General features: G+C 47.8%; 1 protein-coding gene across 6 annotated transcripts in view; it reads right to left on the bottom strand.

Annotated features, from left to right (window-relative positions):
• The window catches only part of SRGAP3 (SLIT-ROBO Rho GTPase activating protein 3), a 229,215-nt gene that overhangs the window by 39,367 nt on the left and 177,257 nt on the right, over positions 1-12,591 (bottom strand). For 5 of the 6 annotated variants that reach the window (XR_014776192.1, XM_084765993.1, XM_084765994.1 and 2 more), the window contains exons 10-11: positions 9,972-10,056; positions 3,871-3,898 (exon numbers count right to left, since the gene is read on the bottom strand). Coding sequence is in view for 5 of the 6 variants with exons in the window: in XM_084765993.1 (XP_084622119.1) it covers positions 3,871-3,898; positions 9,972-10,056 (113 nt within the window). In the remaining variant the exon portion in view is untranslated. Of the gene's footprint in view, positions 1-1,327; positions 1,415-3,870; positions 3,899-9,971; positions 10,057-12,591 lie in introns of all 6 variants that reach the window. The other variant, XM_084765997.1, reaches the window with a different exon arrangement.

Raw genomic sequence — 12,591 nt, 5'->3', positions numbered from 1 at the left:
TCTGTTTGTCTGTCTGTCTGTCTGCCTGCCTGTTTGTCTCTGAGACAGGGTCTCGTGTAGTCCAGAGTGGCCTCAAACTTGCTATGTAGCTGAGTACGATCTCATACTTTTAATCCTCCTGCCTCCATCCCCTCAGCTGGGATCACAGGCATGCATCTCTACGCTGGGTTCTATGTGGTGCTAGCAATTGAACTCAGGACCTCATGCATGCTAAGCAAGCATCCTGCCAGCTAAGGTGTATCCCCACCCCACAGGCAAGAAACAGACGGACTGTGGAACCAATCAAGATGAAGAAGACTTGCCCTGCCTCTCTCCCTTGGGCTTATTGTACCCATGTTCGGTAGCAGTCCAGCCATGCAGGACACTCTAGCCAAGTTATCCTGGATGATTAAGTGCTGAGCAAAGGCTGCTAACTCCAGGACATGCATGGGCAAAGACACGGTTGAGTCCAAACAGCATGCCATCCACTCAGGGGGACCAAAAGACCAGCACAACAAAATTTCTGAAGAGAAACAACAGGCAAGCTTGTCTCCAGCCCATCTTGGGTCTATGTGAATTTGGTTAGCTATGTCCAAGTCATTTCCTTTTAAAAAATATAATAACTTTTTTTGAGGATGTGTGAAAGCAGGGAAGGGGAATCTCATACACTGCAACTGCTTTTGAATTTTCAAATGTAAAAGCCAAAAAAAAAAAAAAGTCAAAAATATACACAAAACCACAGGATCCGAATTTAGGGATTAAGAATAAAAAGGATAGCAATGTCACCATTGTTTTTGTAGTATTTTGGCCTCTGGCATCATTTCTCTCACATTGTATAGTTAACTTCCTCACACGCCTGGGAAGCAAAGGAGCCCATTAAGGAATCTGCCAGTGGCCACACAAATGGGATCAATCACATTGAATTGAACGCAGTTCTTCCAACTCGAGGCTCCAGCACAAGTATGAAGTTGAGAGAAGGATTTTGCCAACTGTCTAATGAGCTCTCACGGCCAGCAAGAGCAGGGATCTTGGCACAAGTACTGAAAATGCAGAATCAAAAACTCTAGGGCACCCAGGTGGAGGGGGTTCATAAAAGAACTAATAAGGGTTTCTGGGGTTTGTTTGTCTTTTAATTTTTTTACAAAGTAGAATAAAAGAATATAAAAGTAGAGTATGTTTCCCCATATTTTTCTGCCAAATCCAGAGTGTAAAGGAAAATGGAGTCCTTCCCACCCTACCCCACCCTCACCCCCACCCCCCTTAGGGTGCACTGGGCAGTGCCAGGAAGCTCTGACGAGGAAACGTAGCTATCCCAACTTTGAATGACATCAAATCTGTATCGACTTACTGGAATGCTGGGTGGGGCACAAAGTGGGGAGCAGGGGGACAGCTCAGCCAAGGAAAGTGGGGCAGCCTAAGCCTTCCATCTCTTCTGCTGCTCAGATGCAGAGCGGAAAAGGAAAGAAAGAGAGAAGCAGGGAAAACAGGAACAAAGAAAGCCACAGAGGGGAGGGGAGGAAACCAGAGACCAATGTCCCCTTTCTGCCTTTCAGCTGGGATGAAAATTAGCATACAATGGCAACACAGGCGTGACCTCAGAATTAGTCTGTGACAAAAAGCAAGAGATTAAGAATTTCCCCCCAAACAACCCAACAGATGGGGGTGTCAGTGTCCAAAATGGTGGCAGCACTGATGTTCAAAGGCAGATGGGCTCCGGGAAGCTGAGGTTGGACGGGTGTTGAGCTGCACCTGGTTGGTCTTGACATAAACTATCTCCCCTCTAACAAGGACTAGAGCCTCTTGTCAACCTGCTTAAGGAGGCCTACCTCTCTTCAAGTCACAATGACTAAAAACTGGTGTGTGCATCTCACTTTGCCACTTTTAGTAACTCTATAAACTACATTAGCACACCTGGCCAGCCTATGTGAGTTGCTGAACAGCTATGTGAACGGCAGGACAACGACGAATTGAGGCCATTCAAAAATCTGGCTCTCAAGTGTGAGGAAGGGGCCATCTAGACAAACGCACAAGCAGCTTGGCTGAGGAAACCTTGCTCTGACGACCGTCCCAGATGACTGACTGTGTGTGAGAATCTATAGTTGACACAGCCAAGGTGTGGAGACAAGCCATTCAGGGCCTCTGAGACTCATTTTAAAATCACTTTCAGGTTGACAATGAGGTCCACAAGCTCAAAAATGAGCCAGAAAAATCACTGGCCAGGTCTCATATTTAGGACAGGATGCCTAAGTGGAAGGTCTAGTAATCTGAACTTGAATTTCCCAGGTCCTAAACCAAAGTGAGCATGGAAGACAGTATTTCAGAGTTTTTTTTTTAATTATATATATATATATATATATATATATATATATATATATATATTTTTTTTTTTTTTTTTTTTTTTGAGACAGAGTTCTCTGTATAGCCCTGACTGTCCTGGAATTTACTCTGTAGAACAGGCTGGCCTCTAGCTCAGAGATCTGCCTGCCTCCATCCTGAGTGCTGGCATTAAAGACTTGTGCCTGGCTTATATTAAATAATAATAATAAAAAAAAGCCTGTCTGTCTCCTGGGTTTTTCTGGGATTTGGGGGAGCCTGATACCTGGCCAAGGGATACATTATGGCTCCTTCCCCCTGACCCCCTCGCTTTCTGCTGGAGCAATCTCCTGCCTGCATTTTACAGATCAGGAGGCATGGAAGCATTGCCCAATCCATCCCACTCTAGCATAAAACATGGTTTCTATCCTCTTAGGACTATAGTAACATTCTCTTCCTGGGGGGGGGGGCAGTTCTTCAAGAGTGGCCTGCACATCTGCTGCTCCAGATGTGGGAGGGTCCCTGCCTGTGAATCATCTCAATGTTTCCAAACTGCCTGGGCCTAGTTGAACAGCTGGATTCCTGGAAAACCCTGAAGATGCAGGTCCAACACACTTAAAACCCCCAGCTTCCCAAGCCTTTGCCATGCCCACTTGCTTCCCCAGGAGCAGGGAAGAGTACAAGGGTCATCTTTGCTCTTGCCAAGTAGGACAGCTTTTCAGGATTCTGAGCCATTGGGAAGAGCTGGTTTGGAAGGAAAGAATGTCACTGGGTCACTGAGCGAGTAGCTCCCAACTGCCACACATGATAGAGGGCAGACCTCTGGGCCACTGCTAGATTCGTGTTGAAAACTCAGACACCAGGGCAGGGCTGCTGGCTCAGGCATCTAAAGCCTATGAAAGGCTCAAAGCTGCTGAGTGAAAGTGTTCACTGGCTCTGGTGTGCTCAGGGAAAGCACAAAGGGAGATGCGGGAGGAGCTAGAAGGAAGCATGAGTTGCCTATGTTACTGGCCTCGCCAGTCCATCCATGTCCCCACTGAACTTGAAGCCCAAGTATGATGGACAGAGCAGGGGGTAGGGAGTAATCTGGGCACATGTCCATGTGTGTGCAGCATGCGCGTGGCCATCTGTGCACGGTATTAGCCAACGCCAAAGCCTTAGCAACTGAGGACCCAGCTGGAACTATAGGGCAGTTTGGGCAGCGGCCACGTAACAGATACAAAAGAAGAAAACACCCGCCCTGCAGCCTGTGGCCTCTGCTAGCGCTTTTAGCCACCCTAGAATCACCTACCCTCCCACTGGACAGCCCCACTGCCGCACAGCCGCTATGAAAGCTCCCTCCCTGTGGCCATCCTGCAGGAGCGTGGCTTTGCCAGGCTAAAGCAAGGACAAGCAATGACACCTCAGTAGCCATGGCACCCTCCCCCATCACCCTAAGGGCCCCAAAGATGAACACTATCAAGTTTCCCCAGCTCCCGACAGGCTGTTTTTACCCTATGCATCCACCCATCCACCCACAGCATCCTCGCACACCTCAGGCAGCCAGTACAAGGACGCACAAGATTCCCCAGCTCTCACCTGGTTGTGCCGCACTCTGCTCTCTCTCCTGGAGAAAGAAAACAAAATTGCATGCTGACGTTTAATCGGCTTTGGTTGTTGTTTTAACCAGAGAACTTTCTTTCACTTAAAATGACAATAACATCAATATCAGAAAGACTCTGTGCCCATCCCCGCCATTCCTTATGCCTGCCTCCTGCCCCAGACAACTGCTAATCTCTCTATCTCTGAAGGTTTGGTAGGCATTGCCTAGGAAGAGAACTACCCTCCATGTGGTTTCTCTCCTGCATCTGGCTTCTTTAGCTTACTGTAATTTGTCTGAGGTTCATCTATACACCGTGGTTCCTTTATGCTTGGATACTATTCCATTGTGTGGACAGAGCACAGTTTCCTTACACTTGTCAATAACTACCTGTAACAGTTTCCTCCGAGTGTGAAACATTCCAGCCCTGAGGAAGGTAGACAACTCAAAATAGCTTCAGGAAGTCCCTGAAACTGAGCAGATTCACTAGGCCCCCTCCCTGCCGGAGTCAACATAAAAGTTGACAGTCCCTTTTTAGACTGGAAGCCAAGCTGCAAAGAAGACTTAATTGAGACCGTACCAGCTGCCTAGAAGAACCAGAAACCATCAGAGCTCCCTGGAAGAGGCTTAGAACATCCGAGGCACCTGGAAAGGACACTCTGACCTGTGGAGCTGCCTGCAGGCTGTGTAGTGTGCTCCAGGTTCCCAGCTTTGTGAGCTCTCACCAGAGCTGGGGTGGGCCTTGGGGATTCAGCTGCCTGTGAGTCACTCCTGCTCATGTAAGTAACCCCTCACCCATATGCCTGTAAGTAACCCCAGCCTGTAAGTAGCCCCAATAAACCTCATTGGTTTGCCAAGCTGGACTTCGGTGGTATCTGTACTTTGGTTCCATATATGGGGTCATACAATGCTGCCCTCCAGGGGTCTCATACTTTGTTCTCAAAAAGTGCTCCTCACATGTCCTCAAACTATTCCTGCCTAAGTCTTCAACATTTCTATAAGTGATCCACCACCTGGCCGCTTCAGCTGAAAGTCCGAGGAAGCCTCTTCAAAGCTCTCTTTCCTTCTTAACGTCAATGGCCCACTTCCCTCCATCTCAACGCTGCCATCTTGGCCCTGGGTCTCACCATTGCTGGCTGGAGTACTTGCTTATAAAGTTGAGTTCCTATTTCACTACAGCATATTCACAACTAAGCAGATAAAAAAAAAATAGCTTTAGGCAAAATATGTCACACCATCCTCTTGATTTCTAGAGCCCCGTGTCACATATGGAATGGAATGCAAGCCTCACACCGTGCATCCATAGGCTCTTCAAGGTTCAAACTACTGTTATGTGCACTTAGACTCCTTCCGCCTTGGCCATGAAGCTTCTGTTACTGATTTCTCCTGCTAAGTGCCCATGTTGGTGTTTGTTTGCTGGGCTTGTCTTGTCCCTGGCACTTGCAGGGCTGGCTTTCACTGGCCTTTTGCATCTCTGCTGAAAAGGAGGATCTAAAGAGGAGCTTCCTCCATTTGAAGCGGGCAAGGGTCTCCTTAGAGTTCCTCTGTTTCTCCCCTTTCTGTACATACTTGTCATGGGCTCTGTCTTTGATGGCAACTTCACTGCCAGCCTGTTCACCTGGAGAGGTGTTGAAGAACAGGGTCTCCTGTAGCTCAGGCGGGCCTCAATCTCACTGTATAGCTGTGAGCAGCCTGGGCCTTGTGATTCTCCCATGTTCCCTCTCCGGGTGCTGGAATTACAGGTGGGTGTGGCTGGGTTGGTAAAGGGGCTTGTTGCAAAAATATGTGGAGATTCCCAGCACTCACTTAAAAGCTGGGTGCGGCAGCATGTATCTGGAGCCCTAGGCCTGGGAGATTAGATACTGGGGACTCAGGAACCTAATAAGCAGCAAGCTTCGGGTTCAGTGAGAGATCTGTCTCAAAACAGAAAGTAGAGAGCGAGAAAAACAAAACACCCCATGCTGATCTCTGGCCCCCATTTCCTAATATTGCAAGGGGGATAAAACTGCCCCTACACCTGAGATCCTTCAGATCAGTGCGACCAACAGTGCCGCAGGCCACAATTTCTGGAAGGTGAGTGGCAGAACATCAAAGCAGAACAGGCATGGTGAATTCAGGGCTTGATGATTTAAAATTTTATCCTCTTTAACCCAATTATCAAAAATATTGTCATCTCAATATATATCTCAACACTGATCTAGCTAACGTTACCGTCTCTTCCCTGGGAGCTAACGCTTCAGATTCCGGTGTTCACGCGGCTTGTCTCAGTGAACATGCTCACATGCCAATCTGTTTCAAGTCTTCAGCAGCCATGGTGGCCACGGCCTTCACCCTGGCGATATGGCTCTAGACTAGAATCAGACTCAATGTTTATATAAGGGCTTGTTTTGTTTTGTTGTTTGTTTTGCTTGTTTTGTTGTTGATGATGCGGGGGTGTCCTATGTAGCCCAGGTTAGCCTCAAGCTCATTAGGCAATGGAAGATGACTCTGAACTTTGCATGCCCCTGCCTCCACCTTCCACGGGATAGGATTACCATAGCTGTTTTTATGCCGCCCTGGGAATCGAACCCAGAACATTGTGCATGGTAGGCAAGCATCCTACCAACTAAGTTAAATCCCCACCCATAAAGTTTTTGTTTGTTTTTAAGAAAGGTCCTGAGCATGTTTCCCCTATAGAAAGCAAGGCAGTGTGAGGCTAGCAAGAGAAAGAAATGAAGAGGGGAAGATAGCAACCTGAGGGCTGAGAATAGACTATGGAACAAACTGACATAGTCCTCAGTCCTTGGCCAAAGGACTAGGAGGTGACAGGGCTTAACTGCAAGGGGTTGAGTTGAAGCCAAAGACCAAGCAGGGTAGGGGAGAAGGCAGGTAAAGTAGGCAAACTAGTTCTGTTAAACTTGCTCCTGTGTCTGCTTGAGTTAAATTCTCATGCAGATGGAGACTTGTGGGAGCCCCGAGCATCCCCTGAAAAGGCTTCCTGAAGGCCTGGGACGTTCTGGGTATGGATAGCCAGCTATGGTGCCAGCTGTGAAGCATGCCCTTTCCCTCGGGGCTGCAGCCAGCTGCCACGCTCAGTAGAGAGTAGTCAGTGGGGCAATGTCTGCTCCTTCTCTGGGTTTCCAAATGACCCATTCTTCTACGGGCGTGCTGTGGTCTAGTCACATCACCACCCATTGTTTCTCCAAAAAAACCTCACTGTTTCCTCTGTCCTGACCCCTCTTGCTAGTCTTTTCACACAGTTGCCACCTTCTTAGGCTCAGGGTGGACCATAAATATGATGGAAAACTCAAAAGGTTAGAGTGAAGCTGAAAGTACCTGTCTAGTGATGACATTGGCATCATAAGGTCATGGTGGTGTAACAGGTTCTCACACTGGTGGTCATGCTGGTGTAAACACACCTGCTACACTGACCTTATAAAAATGGAGCACATAAAACTATAGTTGGTATTGATAAGTGATTGTCTACTATTTATGCTACTTTAGAGAACATTCTTTCTACTCCTAAAAACTCAAGTTTGGGCTGGGCATGGTGGTATATGCCTTTCGTCCCCCCACACTCAGGATCTCTGTGAGTTTTAGGCCAGTCTGGTCTACAAAGTCTACAAGTCTAGGACAGCTAGGCCTGTTACACAAAGAAACCCTGTCTTGAAAAACAAAACAAAGTTTGCTTGTAAATGAAAGTGACCTGGAAGGGTTTGTGTTTTTCTAACTGCCAGGTTCCTTGAGTCACACTGTTAAAGGGGAGAAATGGAGGCACATGATATCATAAAACAAAACAAAACAAAACAAACAACAACAACCCAGCTTGAACCCTTCTGAATATTCCCTGGGGACCATATTTCCTATTTGTTTTTTTTTTTTCAATGTTTTCACTTCATCCCTCTCAACATGAAATAGCTCAGGTGGCAGAGGAGGACCAGTGACGAGGAAAAAGCACACACTAAGACAGTGGTTTCTGAGTGAAGAGTCGAACTGCACAGGTGGAGGTGAGGTGACTCCAGGATTAGATTTGAGAAGAACAGTACTGGTGTGGTGGCGCACACCATTAATGCCAGCACTAGGGAGGCAAAGGCGGGCGGATCTCTGTAAGTTCAAGGCCAGCCTGATCTCCAAAGCAAGCTCCAGGCCAGCCAGAGCTACATAGTGAGATCCTTTCTCAACAAAAAAACAAAAACAAAAACAGAAATGTAGTAGAGTGGATCTGATAAGGCGTTGAGCTCTGTCTGCCCTGCTCAGCTCAAATGCGCCTGCCTGCTTCACTCACTGCACCAAGAACCCACAACAGACCGTCATTGGATCATAGGTCTGCAAATGTCTTTTTGTCTTTTTCAGTAATTCAGTCCGTTATTAACTTTAGTTTATAATAGTGTATTAGAGACAGATGTGGTGGCACAGGCTTGTAATCCAACACTGGGGAGGCAGAGGCAGGATTAAGAATTCAAGAATAGCCTTGAATTCAAGGTAACATAGCAAGTTTGAGGCCAGCCTGGGCTACGTAAGTTCCTATCGCAAAAAGATCAAAACCAAAACAATGTATTTATATTCACTAATTGTGACATACCATGTTAGTATAAGATGTTAATAAAGAGGAATTGATGAGAACTTAATGAGAACTCTTACTATTTTTTTTTTCAAATTTATGTAATTAAAACCCATTCTAAATAAACCATTCATTTAAAAAAAGAAAAACTTCCCTGGAACTGACCAGTCTTCCAAGATCTGCCCCTACTGTCAAAGGAAGCACACTGGGCTTTTCCGTCTGTGATTTACTAGAAAACACACAGTAGGGCTTCTAGGTGGCTTTTAGCTGTTCCTCCATTTCTGAAGCAGCATTTTCCTAGAGCTACTCTTCCCAACCAGCTGAAAAAACTCAGAAAGGAGACTTCAGAGGTCACATATCAGAGTGAGGCCTGGCTGATAAAACCTGGAAGACCAAAGGGACCAGGAGCCACACTGGCAAACACTATGATCACACTAAGGTCACGCAGACAAGGGCACACTATTCAGTTAGGACTCAGAGGGGAACAGGGAAGAGGAACCCTTCTGCCTCACAGACCAAGGATCCAACTAGAACTTTGGCTTTTTAAGAAGTGCTTGGGTTTCTAAACCTAGATAATCTAATTTCAAAACACCAGTAGTCACCAGGTCACACAGACCCGCCCTCTCAACAATGTGCATCACTGAGATGTCGGGATGGGCAGAACTTAACAGATAAAGGGTAAGCTCAAGCTCACTGAAGCTGACTCCTCCACACCTCAATCCAAGCACTTCTCAGGCCTGAGGCAGGAAGATTATAAAGTTAAAATCATGCTGTCTATCAAAGTTAGAACCTAGGAAAGCAAAGAGAAGGCAGGGTGTGGATAAGGGGGTGAAAAGTAAGGTGTGTGTGTGCATGTGTATGCGTGCGTGCGTGCGTGCGTCTGTGTGTGTGTGTGTGTGTGTGTGTGTGTGTGTGTGTGTGTGTGTGTGTGCTGGGAATCAAATCAGTGAATGCCATGGGCAGAGAATGGAGTGACTGACTTTGTAAAGGGACATAAGGACATTCTTCAGGCTAATGGAAATGTTTTATATCCCAAGGTGATGTTTCCACGTGGAGATTTGAAGACAGCAGGAAGAAGCTTGAAGTTTTAAGTCAAGGTTTGCCCAGCCCGGCTGGAGCACACTAAGGAAGAGGAGGATGTCGCATGGGGTCAGGGAGACAGGCAGGGGGCCTCCTGTGCTTGTAGCTTAAAACTTAATTTCCTGGTCTCTTAAGGACTAAACTTTACCATGTATATATTTTCTTCTCTGGGCCTAGCACCTTGGTGGGGCCCTCTGATAATTGCCCTGACATGTGCCAAGAAACACTGGTTCCTGTGTCCTTGGAGTCCCATCTCCTACTTATGGGGACCCATCCACCGTTTGGCCTTGTCCTTTCTTGCAGCCACACAGGACCCACCTCAACCCCTGCACCAAGCTGGTTTTCCCAGCCCGTCTAGTGAAGGCACAAGGGTCCAGCGTCAGGTCCGTCCCTGGCCAGTGCTGGGTGCCTTCCCCTGAGGTGGCTCAGCAGCTCTGGCCACACAGCAGTCCCTCTTGGGTTCTTTACCACCCGACTCACCTTCACCCAGTGTCTGCTTGAGTAAGTCATGCTTGGCCTGCAGCTTGGTGATGAGGTTACTGCCGTTTACATATTCTTTAAATTTCTGTAAGACACAGGGGCATAAGAAAGTTAGGCCAAGTGACGACAGGGTCTCTGACTCTAAAACTTAACTCCCTGGCAGGGAAGTCAAAGAGATAGCGGGCAGTGCATGGAGACGGGCAGGCCTTTGCACCTGCTTTGAGCTCTTCCAAATGACTGTCAAATTCTTGGGGACAAGCCTTGGAGGTTAGGTTGGACACACAAGGCAGGACACTATGGCAGCAGTGAAGGCTGCTTCTAGGGTGAGGACTGTGTGAAGCACGGGGTGAAAAGTCCCCTTTGGTCACCAAAGCTCCGCCGTGCTTCCAGGACCAGAGCAATAAGGAAGAGTACCCTGCAGAGGCTCTGCAGCTGAGGCCAGGAGCCATCAGAGCAGAGCCAAATGAGGAAGGGCTGTGCAGGCCACCGAGAAACTGTCTGATGGGGGGGTTTCTTCCATCCTCACTGCATCGGGGGACATGATTTTCCAGGTGGATAAGGAGGGGTATACAGAAAGTGCTTTGCCCCAGGTGCCACAGAAAGCCAAGAGTGGGGCCAGGATGAGTTCTGGCTACTTTCTAGGTCACTCTCCTTCCCAAATTTGGTGTGCTGGGGAACAGGGACAAGGGATGGAGAACAATCCAGAAGAGCAACACAGCTAATTTCACACACACACACACACACACACACACACACACACACACACACACACACACGCCTCTCTCTCATCTTGGAAGGCTAATGAAGAAAGCAGGATCAAACTTGTTCTAAGGAAGCAGAAGCCCAGAGTTGGGCTCCCTGCTGTGCAACCTGAGCAAAGCCTAACCTATTTCCAGTCCCCTATTAGTTCCCCGGGGTAAGCTGAGAGTAAGTAGACTTAGGATGTCTCTCCAAACTTGGCAGAGGACCAGCAGCCTCACCACCAGTTGAGAAGACCTTCAACATGCAAACGTCTTTTTTTTATGGTACCTCAAATCCAGCCCTTCATTTTTCACAAAGGCCTTTAAGCTTCTAAGTTTCAGAGCCCTGCTGAGAAGGATAGGAGATGAAGCAGATGAATTTTAATTGAGTGCCCTGGTCCTGGGTAATTCACACCTTTGCTTCACTAGGTAAGTACTGACTTACAGGCTGGCCAAGCAGGAGGCTAACAATACCATCCTCTGATTTTACCACATGTCTAAGAATTCATAAAAACCAGAGGTGAGGTGTGCACATAAAAGGTGGGTGGGACCAGCCAGGCGTGGTGGTGCACGCCTGTAATGCCAGTCCTCAAGGAGGCAGAAGCAGGCAGATCTCTGTGAGTTCTAGGCCAGCCTGGTCTACAAAGTGAGTCCAGGACAGCAAGGCTACATCCTCTTTCCTTGGTCAAAAACACTAGATTTCTTTAAATACAAGCAGGCTGGGCCCTTCTGCAGCTGCTGCTACCCAGATTTTGTTCTACCGCTGAAGTGACTTTCTAGCAATCCTCGTATGTACTCCCTGCTCCCCGGAGACAGTCACCTCTCTTAGGCCTCTAACAGGAGTGGTAGCTGCCAGGAGTCATGCAGACTAGCTTTGTTTTCTTGCTTGACAAGGTCAAAGAATACCGATGGAAGAAATGAGGTGTGTGCCAGCTTCTGGATTGCAGCAGGATCTTGATTAAGGCTTACTGCAGTATAGAGTCGGATGCCGGAACTCGGTTAATTTGTGACAGATCCTATGAGCATCATCCAGTCGACATCAGCCTAGCTGCATGTCTCTAGTGAGTTGATTGTCAGCCTGGCGTAGCCACTGTATTTTCTTTTTAGCACTCTTTAAGGTATTGGAGGCCATACTCCCTGAACCTGCACATCATACAAGATCTGAAAAGAGCACAGGGGTCGGGCAGTTGGATGAGGATGCTGACGATTGGGACCTGTGACATGAGTCCATCAAGAGGATAGCTCATCGAAGACCTGCGTAAGCTGTTACCTACAGGAACCTGCACTGTCTGCGGCCAGGGAAAGACTAACAGGCAGCTTTGGCTTCACTCTGGTCACCAAAGAAAACAGTATGGAGACCAATGGCCGGGAGTCCTGCGGTGGTAGATTCCCTGAAGGTAATGAAGGAAAGCTCCGTATCTAGTGCCAGCCCCTCTCAAGCAGAAGGGCTACTCAGGTGAAAGAGAGCTCGTCACCCGGGGCATTTGAGCAGAGGTCCCATGAGCTTTTCACGCGGTACGCACCAGATGGAAGGTGAGTCCCTTACAGCCCCAGCCTCCATGTTCAATAAGCCCAACTTGAACTAAGGCCTCAGTTCCCCTCCCCCCACCCTTCCTCCTGGCCTCTGGCCAAGCTGAAGGTCTGTAACCTGGGATTTTATAGGAGGGACTAGCAACTCATGAAAAAATGTGCTTACAATGCTAAGCTCCTGGGTTTCAAAGTCTAGTCACCAATTTAAAATGATAACACACACACAGAACTCTAGGCTGTCATCTGACTCCGTCACTGTGGGCTGCTAACCCAGAGGTTCTCAACCTGTGGGTCGAGACCCCTTCAGGGGTCATATAATCAGGTATCCTGTTTCTCAGATATTTACATTA

This window comes from Acomys minous (assembly GCF_964271855.1).
Source record: "Acomys minous genome assembly, chromosome: 17".
Taxonomy (NCBI): Eukaryota; Metazoa; Chordata; class Mammalia; order Rodentia; family Muridae; genus Acomys; species Acomys minous.
Note: the sequence above shows the minus strand (reverse complement) of the source record. Positions and strands in the feature narration are given on the sequence as shown.